General features: G+C 37.0%; 12 protein-coding genes across 12 annotated transcripts; 8 read left to right on the top strand and 4 right to left on the bottom strand.

The window, feature by feature from the left end:
* On the top strand, window positions 1–1,253 carry SKO1 (Sko1p; the record flags this gene model as incomplete). The annotated part of the gene is made up of 1 exon (XM_015613673.1): window positions 1–1,253. A coding segment is annotated over one exon (1,253 nt), but the record flags the coding sequence as incomplete, so codon positions are not given.
* Window positions 1,254–1,595: 342 nt separating this feature from the next.
* On the top strand, window positions 1,596–5,444 carry MSB1 (Msb1p; the record flags this gene model as incomplete). The annotated part of the gene is made up of 1 exon (XM_015613672.1): window positions 1,596–5,444. The coding sequence occupies one exon, from the start codon at window positions 1,596–1,598 to the stop codon at window positions 5,442–5,444; it is 3,849 nt and encodes a 1,282-aa protein (XP_015465509.1).
* A 270-nt stretch (window positions 5,445–5,714) lies between these two features.
* Window positions 5,715–7,973, bottom strand: CTN1 (carnitine O-acetyltransferase; the record flags this gene model as incomplete). The annotated part of the gene is made up of 1 exon (XM_015613671.1): window positions 5,715–7,973. The coding sequence occupies one exon, from the start codon at window positions 7,971–7,973 to the stop codon at window positions 5,715–5,717; it is 2,259 nt and encodes a 752-aa protein (XP_015465508.1).
* A 679-nt stretch (window positions 7,974–8,652) lies between these two features.
* On the bottom strand, window positions 8,653–10,572 carry CIS2 (gamma-glutamyltransferase; the record flags this gene model as incomplete). Its single annotated transcript, XM_015613670.1, has 1 exon — window positions 8,653–10,572. The coding sequence occupies one exon, from the start codon at window positions 10,570–10,572 to the stop codon at window positions 8,653–8,655; it is 1,920 nt and encodes a 639-aa protein (XP_015465507.1).
* Window positions 10,573–10,806: 234 nt separating this feature from the next.
* On the top strand, window positions 10,807–13,008 carry AC631_04840 (uncharacterized protein; the record flags this gene model as incomplete). Its single annotated transcript, XM_015613669.1, has 1 exon — window positions 10,807–13,008. The coding sequence occupies one exon, from the start codon at window positions 10,807–10,809 to the stop codon at window positions 13,006–13,008; it is 2,202 nt and encodes a 733-aa protein (XP_015465506.1).
* Window positions 13,009–13,231: 223 nt separating this feature from the next.
* AC631_04839 (uncharacterized protein) lies at window positions 13,232–15,499 on the top strand (the record flags this gene model as incomplete). Its single annotated transcript, XM_015613668.1, has 1 exon — window positions 13,232–15,499. One exon carries the CDS (start codon window positions 13,232–13,234, stop codon window positions 15,497–15,499), a length of 2,268 nt encoding a protein of 755 aa, XP_015465505.1.
* Window positions 15,500–15,625: 126 nt separating this feature from the next.
* CNS1 (HSP70/90 family co-chaperone) lies at window positions 15,626–16,780 on the top strand (the record flags this gene model as incomplete). The annotated part of the gene is made up of 1 exon (XM_015613667.1): window positions 15,626–16,780. One exon carries the CDS (start codon window positions 15,626–15,628, stop codon window positions 16,778–16,780), a length of 1,155 nt encoding a protein of 384 aa, XP_015465504.1.
* Window positions 16,781–16,854: 74 nt separating this feature from the next.
* Window positions 16,855–19,881, bottom strand: AC631_04837 (uncharacterized protein; the record flags this gene model as incomplete). Its single annotated transcript, XM_015613666.1, has 1 exon — window positions 16,855–19,881. One exon carries the CDS (start codon window positions 19,879–19,881, stop codon window positions 16,855–16,857), a length of 3,027 nt encoding a protein of 1,008 aa, XP_015465503.1.
* Window positions 19,882–20,349: 468 nt separating this feature from the next.
* Window positions 20,350–22,692, top strand: AC631_04836 (uncharacterized protein; the record flags this gene model as incomplete). The annotated part of the gene is made up of 1 exon (XM_015613665.1): window positions 20,350–22,692. One exon carries the CDS (start codon window positions 20,350–20,352, stop codon window positions 22,690–22,692), a length of 2,343 nt encoding a protein of 780 aa, XP_015465502.1.
* A 190-nt stretch (window positions 22,693–22,882) lies between these two features.
* On the top strand, window positions 22,883–23,773 carry AC631_04835 (uncharacterized protein; the record flags this gene model as incomplete). Its single annotated transcript, XM_015613664.1, has 1 exon — window positions 22,883–23,773. One exon carries the CDS (start codon window positions 22,883–22,885, stop codon window positions 23,771–23,773), a length of 891 nt encoding a protein of 296 aa, XP_015465501.1.
* A 29-nt stretch (window positions 23,774–23,802) lies between these two features.
* On the bottom strand, window positions 23,803–24,579 carry AC631_04834 (uncharacterized protein; the record flags this gene model as incomplete). The annotated part of the gene is made up of 1 exon (XM_015613663.1): window positions 23,803–24,579. One exon carries the CDS (start codon window positions 24,577–24,579, stop codon window positions 23,803–23,805), a length of 777 nt encoding a protein of 258 aa, XP_015465500.1.
* Window positions 24,580–24,786: 207 nt separating this feature from the next.
* On the top strand, window positions 24,787–25,217 carry AC631_04833 (uncharacterized protein; the record flags this gene model as incomplete). Its single annotated transcript, XM_015613662.1, has 1 exon — window positions 24,787–25,217. A coding segment is annotated over one exon (431 nt), but the record flags the coding sequence as incomplete, so codon positions are not given.
* Window positions 25,218–25,228: the final 11 nt, after the last annotated feature.

Below are 25,228 nucleotides of genomic sequence, written 5' to 3'. Positions count from 1 at the left end.
AGCAATCACCAGAACAGCAACAACAGCAACAGCAACAACAACCACAACAACAACCACAACAACAACAACCACAACAACAGCAACAGCAACAACAATCACCAGAACAGCAGCAGCAGCAGCAACAACAACAAACACAGCAACAGTCACCGCAGCAAAGGTATGGGACTGAAATTTCAGAGCATAAGGAGTCCAATGAAAAGCTGGGTAATAAAAGGAAATTGAAAAATGGTTCTGAGAAATCTAAGAAACAAAAGACCGATCCTGCTGCAAAAACAAAGAAATTCAAGAAAGAAGAACCTAAAGATATCGACTCGAATGATTCAACTGTTTCACCGGATTCCACGGCAAACAACAAGGGCAACGGGGATTCGAAGCGAAAGAGCTTTTTGGAACGTAATAGAGTTGCAGCCTCGAAGTGTCGTCAACGTAAGAAACAATTGATTCAAAAGATGGAAGATGAATTAGCCTTTTATTCAAGCGGTTATAGGGAATTATCTGCTCAAGTAACTCAATTGCGTGACCAATTGGTTAATCTTAGAGGAATACTCATTGGACACAAGGACTGTCCAATGTTAGTGTCTTCAGTTGGAGGGTTTGACCAATTGAATAATATCATCCAACAAAGCAATTATGTAACACAAATTGCTTCCAGAAGTCAAACCAATGTCAGCTCTATGCCAAGCACTATTCCAACTACATTAAATACGCATACGGGCCCTATTAACGCAAACCAGCCAGTTAACCTGTACATTATTCCACCCAATGGGCAACAATCTAGTAGTATTGGCCACAGTCCTGCGTTACCATTGCATTTAACTCAAGCTAATGCTGATCGTACGAGTAATAATTCAACTACAAATCCATCGACCGATACGTTGAATACATCTGCATCCATCAACTATCCGAATCATAATCAACAACCAAACAATATTTCCAGCCACCATAGTCTTTCTGATTTACCCTCTGCTGCTGCGCAGACTTTGAACCAGCAAACCAATCAACCTTCTAGTACGGGTGATTTAAGAACCATTCATAGCATGTCCAATATTGCAGGCATGAATAACACTAGTGATAAATTGCAGGGCATGGGTAATTCTGGCTTCAATCTAAGACCTGTTAACAGCATGATTGATCTCAATCAACAGCATATTCAGCAATCTCATCCTCAGCAACAAAACTATGGTAACAATATGGTAGATCCGGTTGCAGTCGCTACAAGAAACATGTTAGGCTTATCTCAGCCCCAATCTTAAAGTATTTGTATATTAATATATAATAGATCTTATGAATATTTTACCAATTTTGTAGCTTTTTTTGCGATTGGAAATACAAAAAACCATACCATGCAAGTTTAGTTGGCATGGAATGGTTACATCTATGGATCAGTTACGTCTATGAATCATGAAATCACACGAGCCGTCTTCGGATACATTTGAAGGCCAGACGATTAGATCTAAAGTCCATACTGAATCACCTGATTAACATTTACGTTCTACACCGCGCCATACAAAATGCCAAATAAACAATTGATCTAGACTGTTTCTAATGTAGCGGTGACCAAATAGGACTACGATATGGTTATAAGTAGAAATCGGATGGAAGACATGGAGCTTCCAGATATTCCTGGTTCAAATGCTCGAAACAACGATGGGAATATTATAAAGGCTGATCAATTTACAAGGAAAAAGCTTCGAGGTATATTACACCTCATCACTGGAGAGCTAAAAAGTCGTGGTACTAAAACACCTCATATATTCTTACCTTTCAGATCAAGAATAGATGATACCAAGCTTGAGCAATTTATTTCCAGAATTTTTCCTCGGGGGGAACTAATCAGTATGTATGACGAGGTTGAGGTAGTTGAAATTTTGAGAAAGTTTGATGAATTTACTTTGATATGTGGGTTAAAATATTTATGGAGTAGGCTAACAAACAACGAAATTATTGGATGGGATGTTTATCTTGAGTATAAGCGGAAAGAGAAAGAAGCAGGATATCCAAAGGGAGCATTTTTGAGCATTATGCCTAAGTGCCTATCGTCACCGGCACATGCGTCGATTGTTTATGATTTTCTTGATCTTTTGATATCTATTGCTTCAAATTCACAGTATAACTATTTAAGTGGAAGAAAGATTGCTAAGATGTCAAGTTTGTGGGCATTCAATGGTTCTACGAAACCTCACCAATCTCCATTCTACGATGCTACTCTAAGTAAGGAAAATACTTTTATAGACGGATTGGAATATTGGAAGCCTTCATCAGAAGCATTATTTCACTTATTATTGTCATTTTTGAGGGCAATGCTTCCTGACAATGAAACTGATACTCTTAAACTTCCAAAGACATTGCAATCGTTGTTGATCACAAATTCTTATCCCCCATTGGAAAATACCGATTCAATAAAGTCTATAATAACTATCCCCTGCGTGGTAATCAAATCAACTAAAGTATCATCGAATGTTTATGAGTTATTAAGTAAGGTTAGAAATACCATTTCTTTTAGCAAGAAAGATTCATTCTTGTCGATGGAAAATTACACTATTTTGAAGAATATTTTCCAAAAATCTTCTACAAATGAAATAGTATCATCTTTGACTGAAGAATCTAGAAGAATCTTGACTAGATTAAATTCAGATCCGATTGATTCCAATTATAATTTATATCCCGGATGGTCCAAGCCAGACCTTGTCACTGATCCAAACATACCTTTATTTTCACAAATTAATATCGAGGACGTTTCCTTGCAAGATTATTATATATGGACTTGGCTTTCTTCGCTTGCATCTGACCAAACATCCCATAATAAAAAGCTATTTGGAAGATCAATTGTGGTAGAAGCAAGTCTAAAGGGTTTTCAAAAATGGATGATTATTACAGAACAAGTTTTAGATTCCGAAGAGTACATAAGACATTTCAATGGCTCTTCATTCGAAAACAATAAACGCGTTATAAGTAACGAAAGCTACAAAAATATGCCATTACCTCCTCCCCCCCCTCCATCTAAGGATAGTGATTTGTTACCAAAGTATAGGTTTAATGATGATGATTTTAAGATTCAAGTTCTGGCAGATGATGACGAATACATTTATCCAACCCAAGTTAACGATGAGGAATTAAGTGACTACAGGAAGTATCTTGAATCACTAAGTGAAAGTCAAGAGAATGAATTAACGAGCATTTTCAAACAAAAATCTAGCTTGGCAAGTAATAATGATAAGAAAGCTACGCACAGACCTCCACCTCCACCTCTAGATACAAAAGAAGTAAATGATAGACAACAACATAATAACAATGCAACTCAACTGCATTTAACTGAGTATGATTTGCCTCCTCGTCCTTATCAGCCTCATTTATATGAAACGGAACCACATCAACCAAACGTTTCACCAATACCCGACCAAAATAATTTGAATGCTATGATGCGTGGCTCTAAAAATCTATCATCATCAAGTGCTATCAGTTCAAGTGCATCTCAATACATGACTCCGGAAGGATCAAGTTCACCACAAAAGACAAATGATCCTAATCCGTATTATACTAATGGTAGCTTTTCCCCTGATCAAGTTAGTAATTCTGGCTTCAAAGAACCATACGAGAACTATGAAACTGAGTCTGAGAGGTATGTAAGATTAAAACATCAAAAATCGGAAGAACCGTATGACGATTATCATGTAGCTGGCTTAAATGCAGCAAAGCATGATTACGAAGAACAAAACCAAATAGACCATTATCAGCCTCCTAGAGCTTATGAAGATAATTCTTCATCAAGACCAGTCGATAGTCACACCCCGCATGAACCAATCGATGTGCATGCATCAAGTCCTAAAAACAAACAACTATCTCCAATACCGGTTGAAAAAGATCTTCCACAAGTGATAGTTAATCATGAGACTCATTTTGAACCAGCTAGAAATGATCAACTGCCGGTACGTCCAAAAATGGAAGTGCAGGGTATTTCTGATGAGGTAAACGAAAATCATAAGATTAATGATACACACATGCCTACAATGACATATCATGATCAAACAGAAGCATATTCCGAGCAAGATCCAACCGTAGGTGATATCAAGAAGGAAGAAAAGAAGAAGAAGAAAAAACACAAAAAGAAGAAAGATCAACAATCTCCAACGCACAACAATGGACTGTTCAGTCCCCAGCATGAATCATTTTATGGAAATCTACCACCAGGGCCACCACCACTGCTTGGAGTGTTTCCACCAGGACCACCACCACCGGGACCACCGCCTCCAGGTATAATTCCACCCTTTTTGGAATCAAATTCTTCTGAAATTCCACCTTTCTTCCCCCCTGGTCCTCCACCTGGAATGAATGAACCAGTGAAAGAGCCGCAGGTTCAAAACAAGACAAAGAAAAGGGTTAAAAAAACTAAACAATCTACCGCTCAACCTCAAGAAGAAGGTGTAGCTGAGTCTAATCTGATGCCTATGGAGCATGATAAGAATTTTAACGATACTAAATCGCCTCAATTACACTTTGATAAATCTGAAAAGAACCCGGACACAATTAATCCACAACCGGGTTTCGATTCCCCAGAATCTTTTCAAGATCAAGTTAAGTATAACCCAAGAAAAATGACACCACCCAATAACTACTCTGAACCTAATTTGCAACATCAGGTACAACATCCAAATATCCCACAACAGCAGATACAACATCCAAATATCCCACAACAGGAGATACAAAATCCAAATATTCCACAACAGCATTCAACAACTCCTCATATAAAAATAAATAATGAGTATCAAACCGGACCTCAGCAAGCGAGAAGACAAAGCCCGCCGCAAGCTCAGTCACTACATCTGTCTGGACCAAAGTATACTCAACAAATGCCACCAAATACGGCGCATGGATCGCGTTCTGTTCCTCATTTAATGGGGGCCCCAGCTCCACATCCTGGGTCACAGTCAGCACCTCATTTACCGTTGCAACAAGACTATGCAGTTCAACCCCAAACCATGTCTCCACGCATGAGAAGTAATAGCCCCTATATTAATGGGAAACCTCACAATAATAACCAAGCTCGTCCTCCACAAGGTTATCCGCAGAATCCTTCTGTTCAACATCAACATTATCAGCCAACGAGCAATCTGTATGTCCAACCACCTCCAAATGTAAATTATTACCAGCAACCACCTAATGTTGATCCAAATATGGGCCATTACCAGTCCCCTGGCCCTATGAATTCGACTCCTATGCACCCGCAAGTTTACTATCCCCCAGGGCCCCAGCATCAGCAATATTATCCTCCACCACACCCTCAAATGGTATCCTCACAAAGAATGCCTGCTAGAACTTATGGTCAACCACCTTCGAATAACTTGCTGATGATGAATGTGCCATCAGGTGTGAAGCATAAGAAGAATGGGAAGAGTAGTAAGGCAGATCTAAGGGCTGCCTTTAATCAAAGTACATTTGGAATTTGATTTTTTGTATAGATCTATATTTAGAAACACAAATAATGTAAATAAACTAGACTTTTAAGCAAAATGAAGACCGTTAAGCACACTTAGTTAAAATATAGTCAAAAGTGTATGTATACATGTATAAAATAAATGAGTAAGTAATAAATGAATAAATAATAAATAGTAATAAATAGTTAATAAATAAATTATAAATAGGAGAAATAACGTAAATAAATGTCAAAATCTTGAAGAACGACAATTATAGTTGTATAAGAAGAATTGAAAAGAAGCCTAGTATTCAGATAATCTCAATTTCTTGCCTATCTCTCTCACTGAGAAACCGCTGTTATTTCTATTAAGGAATGGAGGTTCAGGGCTAGGACCTCTCGATTTCATATCGTCATCACCCATATCGAAGTAGCCATAACCACCTAATAAGTTAGATATAGTTGACTTCTTTTGTGCCAACGATGGTCTAGGAGCCAGTAATTGTGGGGTTGTTTTAATTTTGGTGTCGATTGGTGATTCAATTTGTTCCTTACTAGACTCTTGAAAAATACTATAGATTTCATTCAAGTACAGCTCTAAGGTAACCAAAAATCTTTCTGTTTGCCTATGTTTTGAAGCTGCACATATCGAAATAGAATCATCCTTAATAATATATGCTAAACCAAAACCGTTAGCTGATACTGGACCAAATCCAAATAGCCTCAATGATGGGTTACCACAATTTGAAGTAGATAAAACAGTATTGTTCAATTTATCCCAACCGGAATCAGCAAATATAGATGGTAGTTCAGTTAGATCATTCTTACAGCTGTTATAGTTATTACCAATTGTAGTGTCTGAAGAATGTGTTTCAGTGTCATCATCAACAAGGGTCAGTATAGAAGATCTTTGATTTTCAAATGAAACAGTATTGTCGTGTTCCAAATCCATTGCCTTGAATTCACTGGAATCGACGTATCTTTTCCAGATACAGAAAAGAGCATATAAGTGTCTATCAACCCCTTTACCCATAGAGCATTGCTTGGTTTGTTGGGCATGTTTGGCACAAGCGTTAGTTAAATATGCAAGCTTATCTTTATTTGAAACAGTCAGATCAAAGAACTTACGAACAAACAAGTTTGACTCCTGAGAAACGGTTCTAACAGCTTCAGTTCTACCATGGAAAAAGTTTTTAGTCATTGCCGGTTCATATGTACATTCAACCTTACCATATAACGCATAATATGTAACCTGAAAAGCCATTTGAACAAAAGCATCAGGACTATATTTCATCTTCTTGATAGTAGAGGAACCATAATTCTTGAATTCCAAATGTTTGAATTCATTTTGATTAATCAAATCAGATAATCTAGTTTCCCCGAATCTTAATGCCAAAGATAAATCTGGAGTTAATTCCCATTCCAATTTTCTTGGGATTGTAACTAATTCTTCTTCGTAGTCAGGTTTTGAGGAGGGATCATTACCCCATAATGAAGGAGCATGGCCATTGATGCTTTGTGCAAATGATAAGATTGAATCCGTATAAATATCGCTAACAAACCGTAAAACTGTATGGCCATCAACACCAGTATGTTCAAAGTTTATACCTGCCTTACCATTTTGAGTAACAATAATTTGTAATTTATCATACCATCTGTTGGTACAGGTACCAACTTGAACACCTTTATCCAAGATTGACAATCCACATAACATATTTTTAGCCAAGTCTGATAAGTTTTCTAATCTCAAGTCATCAAGACATAAAACAAATAATGCAGAATCGATGATGTTTAAAATTTCGTTGTTGTTAGCATTGTTGGTGATGGTGCCACTGTTTCTAATTTTAGCCCAAACTCTTCTATTTTCGGTAGTCAATACCCCAAATGAAGATTTAGCTATCTCGCTGATTGATGTATTTAACGAGTCCTGGATGATGGATGTGAAATTGACAATCAATTCCAGCTCTGATAAAATTAAGTTATTCTTCTTGTCCAAGACGTCAAACCAATAAAATTGAGACTTGCTCATGACCACAATATGGTTAGAATTAACATCAGTTTGCATGACACACCCATCGTCGGTGGGAATTCTTGAGGCCCCAAAGAGCTTAGAATATTGGTACATGCAAAGAGGTTGCCCGTTTCTTGTTTTGTCTACCAGCAACGTTTCGTTTTTCAAGGCACGAATAAACTTCAATGACGATAATGTTAATGATGCAGCTCTCTTCACTTGTGGATTGACACTCATCGACTCGTTGTGGAAAGGGTCATCTTCCAAAAGGAAAAATGGGTTCAAGTTCAAAACCACGGGAGAATCGTAGTTCAAGTAGGAATCATACCAAAACTGTTCAATGTACGAGTTTCTTCCTTCGCTGTATTTCCGAAGTTCTTTATCCAAGTATTCTCCATTTCCTCCAAGCAAGAACAGTCTCACTGCCTCCTTGGTTCTCTCATGCTCCTTTTCCGTCTGAAGCGGTTCTAATATATTCAAATAGTTCTTGCATGTTTCATGCAATTCTGGTATTGGTAATTTTTGAAGTTGATCTTGGTATTGGAATGTCATCGTATTTATGTCCCACTTTTGTTGATGAAATAGTTCCACTCTTAATACTCTGGTATTTCTTCTAATTTTTCAGTACAAAATTGTGGGACATTAATTTCTTATATATTTATTCACCTACATGCAAAATCTGGGGTTGTATTGTATCTAGTATGATGTAATGTAATTGGTTGACGGCCATTTGATCATTCAGAGCAAAACTCCGAAGTGGTGCATAGACCGATCATCACGAGAAAAGGGTTATTTCAGGAATCCGGACATAAATATTATTGTTCTATTGCTTCCGTAATGTGATATTACGAGCACCTTGGGCCTATTGTGGGCCGGAGATTACATCAACGCATTGTCCTTAAAGACGAGTAGTGTATATTCGGATATAATCAAGATAATATTCTATATTATGAATAAATAAGTATTGTTCGGTATGTAAGCTTAACCTTAAGTGAGAACGCTAAGAATTCGTCCGTGCACCATTTGGCCTATATGGACGAATGGAATAAGGTACGGAATGCAATCTGGATAGACGGGTAGGACGGACATATGTATGTTAGCAAGGAAATACTAGACAAGAAGCATACACATCAAACAAAAAGATTAGACAAAGAACCAAACGATAAGAATAAGATAGAAGCACGGAGTTACGGAAGACCGGAAAACGTAGAAACATACACCATGGCAGACTCTAATAGCCATCAGCCTTGCCTCGTTTCCTCCAGTAGTCGGAAACACCGTGCCATTCTGATTTGGAGCCAAATAAAATACGTTTAATTCCATTCATAGCTGTGAGTGGACCAGACGACAACAAATCATGACCCAATTCGTGCATCCGTTCCGATATATTGTGGTGTTGCATCTCAAAGACAGTCAAATTCTCGACCATAATATGTTGAGGGATTAATTGGTGATGCAATCTGGGGAAGGCGATGGCATCCAATAAGGGTAACTTCTCGCACATAATACGCACAATCGCGTGGAACACTGCAGTCGTGATCCGAGATCCGCCAGCGGCCCCTATTACCAAGTCAGGAATGAAAGTGTCGTTAACAAGTGACATGATGATAGTAGGCGACGTTGACGATAACGGGCGTTTGAATGGTTCGATGTAATTGTACACTGACGGAGTTAGGTTAAACGCATTCGGCGCACCGGGTATTGAAAAATCATCCATTTCATTATTTAGAATTATGCCTGTCTGATTATCGTAAACCATAGAACCAAATACTAGATTCACAGTAGTGGTCATTGCCATGGCATTATCATCGGAATCTATGATAGAAAAGTGCGATGTTCCATGTGGCTCTGTAAGCTCATATTTTGGATTATAATGTTTCCACGGAAAAGTATTGTTATCTGAATATGCACCACTGGTTATGATATGTTCGGCCCATTTGTCTGACGTATATCGATTAATTAAGTTGTTTCTGAAGGTGCTGTTGGACGTGTGCAAGGTAAAGTCGCCAAAGTTTGATCTTGCACTAGCCATCCACTTCATGCATTCTACTAATTTGTGCGTTTGTAGTACAGGACCGTCATTTTCAGCAAGCTTTTCATACAAGTTTAACCCCGACAATAAGGCTAATCCAGAAGATACACCACTGGAAGTGTAAACTTTGTATGTTTCATTATGCACAGTAAAGTTCAAGGTTAATGCATTCTCTACCCTGACATCATAGCTAGCGAAGTCGTCTGCCGCAATAATGCCGCCAAATCTGTTGCTAGTTTCAATTAAACTTTGAACAATTGGCCCATTTGGATCATAAAATATATCCGAAGACCCGTTTTGCGCTATAATGGATAATGTATCTGCTAATGCGGGTCTGATAATTAGGTCTCCTTCGTCAATTAATTGTCTCTCAGTTTTGTTCTTGAATACAAAATCCCAATCTTCAGCAAGACTTGGTAAGATGGGAAATACCAATCCCATTTGGAATTTGATTGCTCTGTCCAAAATCTCCGAGCAATGGAACCCTTTCCTGTTTAACTTAATGACTGGCTCTATCAAGGCTTCCCACGACAACTTGCCTGAGCCATGTCTGGTGTACAATTCATATAATCCTTTCAATTCCCCAGGGACCGCAATTGCAAGTCCCCCGATCTTGGACAATACCACGCTCTTATGGTACATTTCTTTGAATGCTTTCTGGGGGGCAGCCTCTCGCGCATCAATACTGATAACTTCTTCTTTTTCTTTCAAGCTGCTCACAATATAACCCCCTCCACCGATACCCGAAGAGTGCAGGTTCACACTGCCAATACAGAGTGCTACTGTGACTCCAGCATCAGCTGCATTACCTCCTCTCTGTAGGATTTCTTTTCCCATGGTCGAGCAGAGTGGTACATCACTACTTACCATGGCCTTGGAACCAATCTGAAGTTGCTCCTTCGAAGGATTAAGAGTTGGCTGACCTATTGGATCTCCAACAGGGTCACGGTTTATATTATAGAATATACTGTAATCAAATTCATGTTGTTTAACTGGTTTCACCGCAAACCACCCAATAGCAAATAAAACAAACGTTAACAAAACAAATCTTCTAAAATGTCTAAAACTATCCAGATACTTGTATTCTATACCTCTTTTCCTCTTTTCCAAAACCTCCATATTCAATAATAACAATTTATCTTTCAATCACTAAGTGATTTATTGTCTTATCTGAATACTCTTCGGTATCAGGTTTTTTATATACACTCCAATATCAAAATTCTTTTTCTCTTAAAATCTTATACTAGAAAAAGGTGAAATTTAGATTGTACTTACTACAGATAAAGTTTTATTCTTTGCAGCAGAATCTTAGTATTTAATTCACTCATAAGTTATAAGAATGGATATATAGAAATGGACACTTATAGTAAGCAAAAGCACGAAGAAAAAAGATTAAAAGAAGATGATGACTTAATTAATAATATCCTTCCATCGTATCATATGCACCAATCTACTATTTCGAAAAATTTAACACCCACTAATGAAAACTTTCGTGTGGACCCACCCATGTATGAGATGACACCCGTGAATTCGGTGTCGACCACGCCTTCTGTAAATATGTCAGCCATGCAGTCACCAACATCAAATTTATCAGTTGACGAATTTCCGTTTCCAAGCCAGCAGATTGACCAGGTACTTGAACAAGAGCCGAATATTTGGGAGAATACTATTTTAGCGAATGTACACAAATTACCTAATTTGAGTAAGTCGGATAATAAAATTTGCCAGGATTTGGAGATTGACATGAAGGTGACCGAGAAGGTTTGTCAGAAGGGAGTGAAGCCAACCATCATAGATCCCCTGAAATACGAGTTTAAACAAGGAGACTACATCCATGGCTATGTTACTATTAAAAATAAGTCTCCGGTACCTGTACTGTTTGATATGGTTTATGTTGTATTTGAAGGTACGCTAGTCGTACTTGAAAATAATCGAGGATTAATCGACGTTAAGAAGCCTTCAAAAGTCCACAAATTTTTAAATATGCTTGATTTATTTGCATCTTGGTCGTACGCAAATATAGCCAGATTAGCCACAGATGACGGGGACCCGCATGATTGGTGTGATGGAGAAACTGACCCTTATGATAATGCTGTTTTATCTATCGATGTTAAACGATTTTTCCAGCCTAACGTTATGTATAAGAGATTTTTCACATTCAAGATTCCAGAAAAATTACTTGATAATACATGCGAAGCACATACATTTCCTGTTCATACAGAAATACCTCCAAGTATTGGAGTTTCCAGAACCCAAAATTCACCATCATCAATATTAGGTGCAAAAAGTGGGCATCTCAAAGATTTCTCAATCATAGATACATCTATAGGCTTCAATGTTAGTGCTAGAGTTATTGGAAAAGCATCAGACTATAAGCATTCGTTGGACCGTGATCAATATGTAGTTGCTAAAGAAGCTACATGTAATATTCGGGTTATTCCGCAGAGTAATATGAATTATATTCATTACAATTCTTCTAGAAATCGTGAAATCTTTCTTTACTATAAAGTATTTGTCGATTCAATTAAAAGTAAAATAGAGCATGGGAATAATTTATTGAACTTACCAAGGGATCAACGAGATACCCCAGATATTTCACCCCTGGTGTCTAGAGATGGTTCTTTCGTGAAATTAAGACAGTTATATACTATGGCTGATAATGAAATCAAGCGAGAATTAAGACCTTCCACAAAACAATTTCTGGATGAAATATACCAATGTCTTGCACCATTTAAGAAGAAATCGTTGACTGGCTCATCGAAAACATTAGGGGTAATTTCTTTATCAACGCCCAAGGAGGATTATCGAACATTATATGTACCTCCAGTGAAATTTAGAAAGCCGGATGAATCATATGATAACACTAAGTTAACGATACCTATAGATATTTCGTACTTTCACACAAAATCATCGTCTGGTAAAGAAGTTCAGTTTCCGGAAATCAAATATTTGAAAGTAGAATTGGTAGCTCTCACATTAAGATCTCTGAAGTATCCTATTCCTTTAGAATTTTCCCATGATATGTGTTTCAAAGAACAAGAAATATATGATAAAAAAGAAACCCCAGAAAACTTTGACTCCATAATAATCAAGCAATTCCAATCATACCTATTACAGTTAAAATCTTTGCTCACTACTTTAGGAAGCAATATATTCAAAGTGGAGACTCAGCTAATGAAAGATATAAAGTCTCTTGCGACTTTATCGACCAAATACATTAACTTGCAAATTCCAAAGTACCAGCTTATAATGAAGTCACCTAAAAGTCATAGTTCACATAATTCCATAACCACAATACCGTGGGAACAAGTGAAATCTACACATGATGAATACTCCCTATACTCTAAAAGTTTTGACCTCCACGTTGATTTGAGAGATTGTCAAGCAAAAGGCCCAACATCGCATCCTCCACAAGGTACAAGCTTGGATCATTTAACTTTGGTACCGACTTTTCAAAGTTGTTTCATGTCGAGACTCTACTATTTGAAAGTAAGTATCAAAATAAATACCGGCGAGCTCTTAACAGTCAATGTACCAATGCATATAGAAAATTGATTACTTAGAAGAATATATACAATTCATTCCCGTAAAAACACCGTAAATGCCCAGCCGCACTTCGGTTGAAATTTATGTTTTTCATAATTTCATGATAAAATTCTGATATCAAGTAATAGTTTTATTATACATACGTTAGACAGATTTGACAGAGACAGTACTACGGTAAGACAGTACAGAAATTGCTAGTTGATTTTTTTTGCTGCTTATAGATTCTTGAAGGATGGATGACAAAGGATCTAATAGGTATAATTTAAGGCTCTCGTCTTTATCGCAAAGAGATGGTAAAAAAGGCCTTAAGCACAAAGGAGACGAGGAACTTTTGAATATCTTACCATCGTATCATATGTATCAGTCAACTATATCGAAAAACTTGACACCTTCGCATGAAGACTTTCGAACAGAACCACCAAGTTACGAAATTACGCCTATATCGTCAGTTGCCTCATCAGAAACCTCCAGCGTTAACGATTATTTTATGGATGTGTCCTTGCCTACTTCTCCCAATAATGCTGGTGAAGAAGAAAATGAAGAAGAAGATATTATGTCTATAGATAATACGATTTTATCTAATGCTCACAAGTTGAAGAGGTTAACAGCTATGAATAAAGAAATCTCTAAGGACTTGATAATTAATATCTATTTGACTGAAGAAATTGGAAAAATAGGTGTAGCACCTAGAATTGTTGATCCATTATCTTTAGAACTTAAACAGGGGGATTATATCTACGGTTTTGTAACCGTCACTAATAAGACAAAGCATAATGTTCCATTTGATATGTTCCCGGTAGTATTTGAAGGAGCCTTAACACTAGGTAATAATAATAGACCAATTGTACAGCCTCCGGTAAACATCGTCCGGTTCTTAACTATGTTTGACTTTAACGCTTCGTGGAACGATGGTAGCCTTGATAGGTTAGTAACTGATAATAATAACCCACATATTCCTAAGAATGATATTGATCCTTATGATAATACCCAAATTCAATTAAATCATAAAAAAATATTCGAACCTAATGTCACTTACAAAAAATTCTTTACATTTAAAATTCCTGATAAATTATTAGACAGTAGTTGTGAACCACATGGTTTGGTGAAACATATTCAGGTACCACCTACTCTAGGTATTTCAAAGAATGAAGTGATAAATTCATTAAGAAGAAAATGGAGAGATAATACAGATGATGCAGGTATTTCTTCGCCACGGCCTGATGATAGTGATATAGGAAGAAATAAAACTCAGTATGCATCGCTTACCAATGATTTTGCATTTCCTGATACTGCTATAAGTTATTGTATTAGTGCTAGGATTATAGGCAGATCAGCAGGTTACAGAAATTTGCTTTTGAAAAACCATCTACCACTGAATCCAACTGCTGACGAATACGTGGTTGCAAACGAAAATTACTGTTACTTAAGATTGGTTGGAGACGCCGACCCAATTTTTGAGCTTAATAGATCAATGATGACCGAAGAGGCCAAATTGATATATTCAAATATGGTCGACAAAATAAAGGAATACATCAGCTTGGCAAAAGAGATGTCAACGCTTTCTATTGAAGACAGAACTTCAACTTCTTCTTTACATCCTACTTCGAGTGCAACTGAATTAGCAAAAATGCGCCAGTCGTATTATTCAAAAATTAGCCCTTCCAGACCTAAGGAAAACGTTTACGAAGTATTTTTACTGTATAGAAAGAAGTCGATTATCGGAACAAACAAAATAATAGGTCTTGCTGCTTTGTCAAGTCCAAAAACTCATTATAGAGTACCATATGTACCGCTAGCAAAACTCAGGAAACCAGACACACCAGTTCCCTCAACAAAAATAAACATCCCCTTAGACCTTACTTTTATCTATTCAGAAGGTCAAAATCAGAGTCCGCCAGATTTCAAGCATATATCTGTTGAACTTATTGCATTGAATATCAAATCCAAAAACTTACCCATCCCTGTGGTATTCCATCACGATATGCTTTTTCAAAATAAAAGTAAAGGCTCGGATAATTTTGACTATATAACTATCAAACTATTCCAAAAATATGCAGTAGAGTTATCAAAACTTCTCAAAGACGTCAAGCGTGATAGCTTAGAAATAGATAAAGGTTTAATACGTGATGTCAAGTGTCTTGCTAACCTTTCGTCCAAGTATGATTATTTCAAGATTTTAAATCCGAAAGTGTCTGCTATGGACTCTTCAGAGGAGCTAAACTTGATTTCATCAATACCATGGGAATCGGAAAGTTTGATTAAAAAATCTCCAAAAGATAAGGTAGAGGAACAAGTTAAGTACACCAAGAGATTCAATGCTGTTATTGATATATCAAACGCAGCCTTGGTTCCAAGTGGCTCTAAGGATTTCTGCTTGATACCTGACTTTCAATATTGTTTTACAGCTCGACTTTATTATTTGAAAATAAAACTTAAGTGTCCTAATGGCGATATTATGGCCCTTAAAGTACCTTTGATACTCCAAAAAGAAAGAGAGTAGTATATTTATATTTACATAGCATATAGTTCTCATAGATTTATTTTTCGCATGTTGCAATCTCTGCGCAAATACAAAAAATTTTCAAACTGGTACATTGAAACATTTCAATCAACCAAGCCTATAACCATGACTGAAGAAAAAATATCTGAATGGGATACAAAGAGGTATATCCCAAAGCCGGGTGAGCCAGATTTGCCTCCTCAATTGTCTGAACTTGCAGATAAGTCTGCAGATGAAGTCATGAAAGAATTGAATAGATTGCCATTATTCATGACAGAATTAGATGAAACTGATGGTGAAGGAGGAGAAAATACTAACTTAGAGGCACTTAAAAGTTTAGTATATGAAGGTGACCCTGACGAAATTGCTACAAATTTTAAAAACCAGGGAAATGATTGTTACAAGGCTAAGCAATACACCACAGCAGTGGGTTACTATACGAAGGGTTTGGAAATTGACTGTGGTGTTGACTCAATTAATTCTGCATTATACTTGAATAGAGCAGCTTGTAATCTTGAATTGAAAAATTATAGAAAATGTATTGATGATTGCAAAAATGTTTTACTTCTAGACGAGAAAAATGTTAAGGCATGCTACAGATCTGGTAAAGCTTTCTTTTGTGTTGAAAGATTTGAAGAAGCGAAACAAATATTACAGTATGGATTAACTATCGATGCTGATAACAAGTCTCTTAAAGATACTTATCAACAAGTTGTTGATAAAGAAGAAAAAATTGCAGCTGCAAAACTCAAAAAGCAAAAAGAAGAAGAAGAGAAACAATTGAAACAAGTTTTACTAGTAAATGCAATCAAATTAAGACATATAGAGATATTAAAGAGTGCCAGGCCAGCAGAATTACTCGAGGATGCTAAAATACGATTAGAAGATGCAATGGATCATGAATCACAATTAATTTTCCCAGCAATGATCTTGTATCCTACCACTGATGAATTCGATTATGTTGCAGAAATTAGTGAATTGAGCACACCAACAGATATCTTAAAGGTTGTTTTGAATAGACCAAAGGAATGGTTTGAGGACCCTAAACATGAAAATTTCACTCTCAAGAAATTACAATGTTACATGGAAACAGTTTCAGGCGGATTGGTTAAAGTTGGTAAGAATGTGGCAATTAATAATGTGCTAATGTCAGATAAACCAAAGGCGCCATTATTTGACAACGGTTTAAGGTTATACGTCGTCCCAAAATCTGATTCAGAAGAGTGGTTATCTAAATGGAATAAGGATGTTGCGTTAACAAAACGTCAAAGTTTGAAATAATAAAACTTTATTATTTTGGTTGTACATTAAGTATTTATGTTATAGGTACATATTTACAGTGATATATATATATATTACAGATGAGCGGAATCTTTATAGCCCATCTTGATTGCATACTCTGTAGCTTCACGTTTCCTTTGCTTTTCGTCCGGTGTGAAGTTTGAAGGAGAAGATTTGCCACGGTATCGTGAAGCTTGTGACTCGAATATTTCCTCTATATTTAAACGAGGAACTTCTCCAAAAATTGTTACTGGATCTATAGTTCTATTTTGCATTACAATCTTATGTAACTGCGGAGTTTCAGCCCAACTTTGCAAGACTTTATGAGACTTATTATCTTCATCGTCTGTCGGAATATCTGGCAAGGTATCTTCTACTGTTTGGAGTTTTCTATCTTTAGCAGGTGTTCGGGGATCTGCAAAAATATCATTAGCTTTAAAATTAGTACTTTTATGGGATGTCTTTTTATCGCTATTTGAGATTCTACTGGCCTTTTTTTCAAGGATCTTTTGTTTACTCAATGCATGTTGTCTTGATGGTGTTTTACTTTCAACTTTGGAACGCTTAGCGAAATCTTTGTGTTCCAGATTACTATTTTTTATATTTGTAGCTTCCGGCAAAGTTGTTAACTTTCCATAGTTTAATTTAGTTCCTGGTTTCAGAGTTTGTTGAGGCTCTGAATTATCATTCAAAAAATTAGATGATCTTTTTCCTTCATTTGTTTTCTCATGATTTGGTATATCATTTTTTAAAACGGGTGAAGGGTTTGGTAGCAATTTATTATCTAGCTTATGATTCATAGCTATCATAATTTTTTGTCTGGGTTTCTGAGCTGCTGCTTCGCTTCTCTCTGCCATTAAAGACTTTTTCTTCAATGATGGAATATTAGAAAATTCTAATCTGGAGGGAATCTTTGTTTCTTTCATTTCCTGTTCATCATTTAGAGGAATTGACTTCTTCAACGGAGACGGATCAGATCTACTCGACGACTTTATTGGATTAAATTGTGGCTTTGTCGGATTAAGAGTTGTCGTGAGGAACTTGTTCTTACTTGAAATTTCATTTCGTTTACCATCTTGAGTCTTTCTGGATGGAGTTTTCACATTTTTAGCTGCACTAGCACTAGTAGGAGCCATAAGTCTGTTGATTAAATCTACTTCGGCCTTTCCTTGAATAATTTTTGGTTCAATAGCAGCTTTAGCATCTAAATCGACATTAATTCTCGAAGATGCTCTAGAAGTGGTCTCTGAACCTGCCATGCTGAGCAGTTTCGTTGGTGATCTAGACCTCTGCGTGTTATATACGGTGGAAGACCTAACAGGTGATTTAGTACGTTCTCTTATTAGCATTTGGGATGAATGTTTCTCAGGTGACCTCGAACTGGATTTCCGGTTTGGTGAACCAGTGCCTGTTGAAAAACTTGCTGAATCGTACCGTAAGCCTACTGACTTTGGATTACTCATAAAGACATTCCTGGCACGGCGGAGAACAGATCCGATCGAGTTAATAACAGGAGATTTCGAAGGTGACCGACTAATACTTTCTCTATTCTTCGTTTCCTCCTTTATTTCTTCATCGCTTACTAGAGTGGGTGCATTGCGATTAAGGAACAGATTCAAAATCTTCTCAGTATTTTCAGCAGATTTTACAGGTAAATCTTCGGAGGCAGGGATTCTTATTGCGTTGTGATTATCAGATTTAAATTCATATTGAGGTTTAGAACTTTCCTCCAAATGGTCTGTATGCCCTGGGACTGTACTAGGCAGCTTCTTCGCACGTTGCTCGTTTATATGCCACTTATTTTCGTCCGTTACTTCTTCCTCTGATTTCAAAATCTTTATTGGGCCTTCCTTTGGTTTAATATTGTCATTTAATAATGGCCGTGATGATCTTCTCTTTAAGCTTTCTTTTATATATGTGGAATTAAATCCAGCATGACTTTCCGTATCTCTTTGTAATTTTCGTTTTTTCAACGTTCCTGGAGATAAATTTCCTGTATTTTCATTTCTCGAAGCTATTTCTAATTTTTCAAACACTCTCAGAGACCTGCTTTTGATTTCAGATATTCCTTTGCCAGAATTATTGGATGATGAGCTGATTGTTATTGGCTCGCGCGATGGTAAAGATACAAAGACGGATGCTCGCTTTGGAGTTTTATTCATAGATTTTCTTACCGAAGCTGGTTCTCTTTTCAATGGTACAGAAATGCTTCCAGAGTTATTTAAGCTCCCATGAGATAATGCACCGATAGTAGCTCTATTGTTAATTCTCGAAAGATTTTCCGGGGCATTATTTTGTTTCTTCTTGGGTGTATCAACATGAATAAATTGGCTTGTTCTAGGATTATGAATAGCGGACTTGCCAGCTATACTTTTCCTTATCGCTGTACTTATGGCCTGGAATGAATCGTCATCTGATGCTTGATTTGTAGGCTCTTGTTCTCTATACGGTGACTCCAATTTTGGAGGTATGCCTTTTTTTGGATTTATAGTATTAGCTATGGGTATAAATGATAAATCAGCATGCAGTGAGGGATGTACATCCTGATCCTGGTTATTTTTCAATGGTGACGGTGTCTTCGGCGTATACCTCGAAGTTGCATGTGCGGTATTAGAATTAGTATTAGTATTAGCATTTGTAGGAGCAATCACCGGTGAAGACTGAGGGTTATTCGACTTGTCCCCGTCTCCATCTATCAGAGTTCCTTCATTTCGATGCTCCGGCGAAATATATGTGAAGTTAGACGTAATATCTACCCCTTCTTGCTTTCTAACTACATCCATCTCTTTACCATTTTCCGCCCCTTCCACCGCCGCATCTTCACCAAGTTCCCCTATAATATCGCCCGCCTTAGTCTCATTCTCATCTCTCTCCGTTAACGACTCGACAAATATCTTATTATCTTGCCCTTCCAATGCTTTTCTCATGAAATCATTCAATTCGTCAATATCTCCTCTTAAATCTTGGTAGAACATCTCCGTGTGCGTTAGCACTTCCGAGTTCATGCAATATAATTCATTGGCAACCCATTTCGATGTTCCCGGGACTACTTCGTTCTTCTTGCTTTTTGCTGCCTTAATAGCCCAAAAACTGGCACTCATTTTATAGCTATTTCAAACCTGAGTCACAGACTCCACTTCACCTAACTTCTATTATCAACTATCCGTTAATTACCGTAGGATTCAAGCGTATTGGTTGCTCTGGAACCAATAAGAATGTATTTACATTTTGTGGTTAAATTATTTTTTCAAACGCGACAAGTGCCTTGTTATAAAACATGTCAAAATTGATCTTGCCTTGATAATATTTATTACATATCTTTCCGGAGTCGAACTTAAATTGAACAAATCTAAGGGTATAAGTAGTAACCAATTCTGGTTTGGTGGATATTGTAAGCTAACAGTATTGGGAACATATTGGCACAAGGTATTGTGATATAAAATAGACGGGGTTTATATCATCACATCAGATAAGAATAAAACCACTAAGTTCTTACCAACCCAGTAGAGCCAATATATTAGTCAGGTAATAAGAAAAGGAAATAAGACCCGCAGGAATAGTGAAATTTAATGAAATTTTTTGGAACAAAGCCCACCAAACGTGATTTTAAGAGCCGATTGCAAAATAGCCCCCCATCGAACCAAAGCAATGAGATACCAGTACCGGGTCGAGATACGAAGAGCGAACAGGAACCATTAGCGTCTCCGGCGTACGAGGACGTTCCAATATGGAACATTTTGCCTTCGTACCAACTTTATCAATCGACATTCTCGAAGAACATTCGTCCTTCGAACGAGGACTTGAGATTTGCTCCCCCTAATTATGATGAAGATTCAACGGTGACTCCTACCGGAAGTATCGATTCGGGCACTGGAAGCTACTTTCCTAGTATGGCAGATTCTCCAGGGACGACTCATTCTGCACCAACGGCTGCTCAGTCGTATCCGTTGAACCCTGTAAATGAATCACCAACGAGATGGGAGGATAGTCTTTTGGGAAATACGCATAAGTTGAAGAAAATTGCAGACATCAACAGTGGTGTTGCTAATCGAGTAAAAATTGAAATTCAAATCACAGAAAAAGCGTGCAAGAGAGGTGTACGACCCACCATCATCGACCCTCTGGCTATAGAGTATCAGCCTGGAGATTCTATAAATGGATTTGTCACCATCAGTAACAAACATCATCTCCCCATTCTGTTTGATATGTTTTCTGTTGTTTTCGAAGGTAAGATTTCGGTTACAAGTGATACTGATTCAAAGAAGTCGCTTATTTTCTACAAGTTTCTCAATATGTTTGATTACAGTGCCTCTTGGACTCCTGCAGATTTGAATGATGAGATATTCGAAGCTGATCTGTATGATCCTCTTGATAATGCATGCATGAGGTTTCCAATGGAGAAATATTTCGAGCCTGGTGTCACTTACAAGAAATTTTTTAATTTCCGTGTTCCTGATAAGTTATTAGATGTTGCCTGTGAATTTCATAATTTACCTCGACATTGCGAGATGTTACCTACGTTGGGATTAGCTAAAGATCAATTTTTAAAGAACTTGAGGAAATTTCGTCAAGGACCCTCGACCAAGTCAGAATTTACAATTGGTGGTACGGCCCCAGTTTTGAATCAACCTAGAAAGCCTGGTTTGAATGGGGTATTAGATAAACGATTAAAGGATTTGTCCTTCCCAGATACTTCTGTCAGTTATAGTATAGAAGCCAGGGTTATCGCAAAAGAATCTGATTATATCCTGATCATTCCAAGTCATTTGATCAAACCGGGAAAAGATGAATTTTTGATTGTTAATGAAACTAGTAGTTTTATTAGAGTTATACCCAAAGAACGGTTATCTAAAGCTTTTGACAGTGAGTTAATTGAAAATGAATCAAAGATTATATATAATAACCTAGTTGAAAGGGTAACCCAGAAAATTGACTTGGGTAAGGACCTATTGGATGAGAAGCGTACAATTCATAATAATGAAAATACTTATGAAATTACAAGGGTACCATCTATTTCTAAAAGACGACAATTATATAATGATGGGAATAACAGTAACCTGGCTAGAAATAAGTTGTTGAGAAAAGGAAAAAATGCAAAGTATGAATTATTTGTACCTTATAAGAAGAAGTCATTGACTGCTGCTCCAAAAGTTGTTGGGATTATTGGTATGACCACAATTAAAATGGACTACAAAGTGAAATACGTACCCCCTTACAAATATAAAGCTTTGCATCCCCATCCACTTAATGGTGAATTATCAACGAAGCTTGATATTCCTTTAGAGTTTGTTTTCTCATCTAACGAAAGTTCTAAAACATCTAAACCCCCAGATGTTAAATCCATAACCGCCGAATTGATAGTGTTTACATACAGATCAAAGAAATATCCAATTCCTGTTGAAATATTTAGTGATTTGATGTTCAAGAATAAACCGGGAGACGCTGACAATATAGAAAACTATGTCATTAAGCCATTCCAGAAATACCTAGAAGAAATCACTGATTTGTCTAGAAAGTTGAATTGCGATGTCTTGAATATTGACAATCAATTAATTATGGACATAAAAAGTTTAGCTAATTTATCTACAAAATACAACTGCTTACGAGTTGACGAATCTAAGGTGACCTCAAATCATGCCACATCCCCATGGACTTTTGTTTCTTCACGGGAGTCAACATCTTCCGCCGACCAGGAAGTTTATTCAAAGAAGGTCAAACTTCAGATTGATTTGAAAAATGTCTTTTCGAAAGATAATACGGGATCTCACGATGATCTTGGTGTTGATGCCTATTGTCTTGTTCCAAACTTCCAGAGTTGTATTATAGGTAGAGCGTATTATTTGAGGCTTCACATCAAATTGCAAAATAATGATCTGATGTACTTTAGAATTCCTATTACAATTCAATTATGATTAATAAACGATACTAAATTAAACATGTATAATGTATTTGTAGAACTACGCCAAAATGTAGCAGAGAGTTTTTATGTGCAGTGTCATATTTTGTTATCTATGTGTAATTTTAGATTCTAAAACAATCCTTCTTCCTTACCACTAGCATTAAAGTACATTGAATTGCTATTTCTATTCGTTTTGCTAAGTTATGAATAGCTTGCAATACCAGCTGCTTGGTAGCAACGACAATAATAAGTGCTCCGTGTTTGAAGGAGCATCTAAAATAAACTTCGCATTTCTGGTATTAATAACCATAGGGATTATCATCAGTTACTTACCACAATATCGTCGTATTTATATCAAGAAGACATCCGAAGGGTTATCGACAAACTTCTTGTTTTTGGGTTCATGCTCATCGATTTTCACTCTTACAAATATTATTCTTGTTAGCTCTAAAGCTAGACATTGTTGCTATATAGGTGCATTGAACTTTTTCAACTGCCTCAACTCCCAGTTAAACTTAATTCAAATTGGAATACAATGCACGTGTGCTATTTTGATACTAGTTGTTGTCCTTCTTCAAACAAGATATTCGATAAAGCAGGATAAGGAAGAATATGCAAAAATTGTGACTGTGGGGAAGTTCGTAGCACTACATGGAATTATATCGATAATCGAAGTATTTACCGGATTGTTTACCAATCACACTCTTTTAATCACAATTGCCCAAATCAATGGTTTACTCTCGGCACTATTAACCATGATGAAGTATGTACCCCAAATTACCACCACTTACAGACTTAAACATCCGGGCACGTTGTCTATAGGCATGATGTGCATTCAAACGCCAGGTGGATTCATTTTCACCATGACATTGTTTTTTACTAAAGGTTCACATTGGTCTTCGTGGGTGTCATACTTAGTTGCCGCTCTTTTACAGGGTACTTTGTTGTTGTTGTGCATTTATTATGAGTACATAAAGAATGAAGGTATAACAGCAGAAATTTTAGAAAGACGGGAAGTTGACAGAAATATCATACAAAACCTTGATGAAGTAAATGAGGATGACCAAGAAACTGATGTTCTTATTAGATCTTAAATATAATATACATGCTCTATAATATATGACTACTCTTCTTCATTCTCTTCATCGAAAAATGATGCAAATTTAGGTTTTGGTTTCGCATTTATCGTATTTGTCTTTTCCGATGCAAGGTCTTTCGATGATCCTTCTTGGGGTTCATCCTGTTCTTCGCCAGATGATTCCCAATCACTTTCCCAATTGTCGTCAGACTCAGACTCCAGATTCAATGCACTATTGACACTATTTCTCACCTCCATCATCACGTCATCTAGTTCATCAAGAAACTCCGTATCCTGAAACCTTTCTTGCGAGGCAGTATTACCATTCAATACACTCTCATAATACCCAATAGCTTTCTGGAGCTTTTCCTTCTTTTGCTGAAGCCTTTCCTTATCCTTATCCATTTGCCCATTTTGCTCATTGAGCGCCTCGTACGCCTTTTTCAACTTGTTAATATCTTTAGTTTTAACTCCCGTTTTCAAATCCTTGTAATATGTCTTTGGATCCTTGGTCTCTCGTTTGGGTTGTCGTCCTGATCTGCCCTTGTTCGCTCGTAAGTTGGCTCCAAACCCCCCTTTTCCTCCTAGAACACTCACAAATGCATTTATCTTTGTAACTCCATTCATACCCTTAATATCATCTATCGTGTTGTCTCGACAAAGCGGTTTATTAGTGCATCCCACTACATATCTCGGACGTAATTGAAACCTCTCGTAGTATCCATCTAGTCTTTTTACCAACTCATCTACCGAAATATCACCACTGTAATCTTCTATTCTGTAATTAGGTATCCCCCGTATGTTCCCTACTTCAATGACCATCATATATCGTGTACTGGAACCATATATTGACCTTAGAACGCTTATCTATATGGCAATAGATGAAATCCATATTGTACTTATATCATCGATTATGTAATCTTGAAAAAAATTCCACGAATCAATTGTCGACTGAGTGGAAAATTTTGGTGATATTTAAGTAGAATGGAGTTCTTCTTGTCTATTTATCATTAAACAAGCAATTTAAAAATGTTTAGAAACGTTGCTAATGCTTTCCGTTTAACTGGACGTACTACATTTAGAGTTCGTCCAACTTCAATCAGATCTTACTCTGTATTCGACCGTTCTAAGCCCCATGTTAACATTGGTACCATCGGACATGTTGATCACGGTAAGACCACTTTGACTGCTGCCATCACTAAAGTTTTATCTGACAAGGGTGGTGCTTCTTTCTTAGATTACGGAGCTATTGATAGAGCTCCAGAAGAAAGAGCTAGAGGTATTACCATTTCTACTGCCCACGTTGAATACGAAACTGAAAAGAGACATTATGCCCATGTTGACTGTCCAGGTCACGCTGATTACATTAAGAATATGATTACTGGTGCTGCTCAAATGGATGGTGCTATTATTGTTGTTGCAGCTTCTGATGGTCAAATGCCACAAACTAGAGAGCATTTGTTATTGGCTA

The sequence above is a fragment of the Debaryomyces fabryi genome (genome assembly GCF_001447935.2).
Source record: "Debaryomyces fabryi strain CBS 789 chromosome Unknown contig00146, whole genome shotgun sequence".
NCBI classification, from domain to species: Eukaryota; Fungi; Ascomycota; class Pichiomycetes; order Serinales; family Debaryomycetaceae; genus Debaryomyces; species Debaryomyces fabryi.
This window is presented reverse-complemented; position numbering and strand designations above follow the sequence as displayed.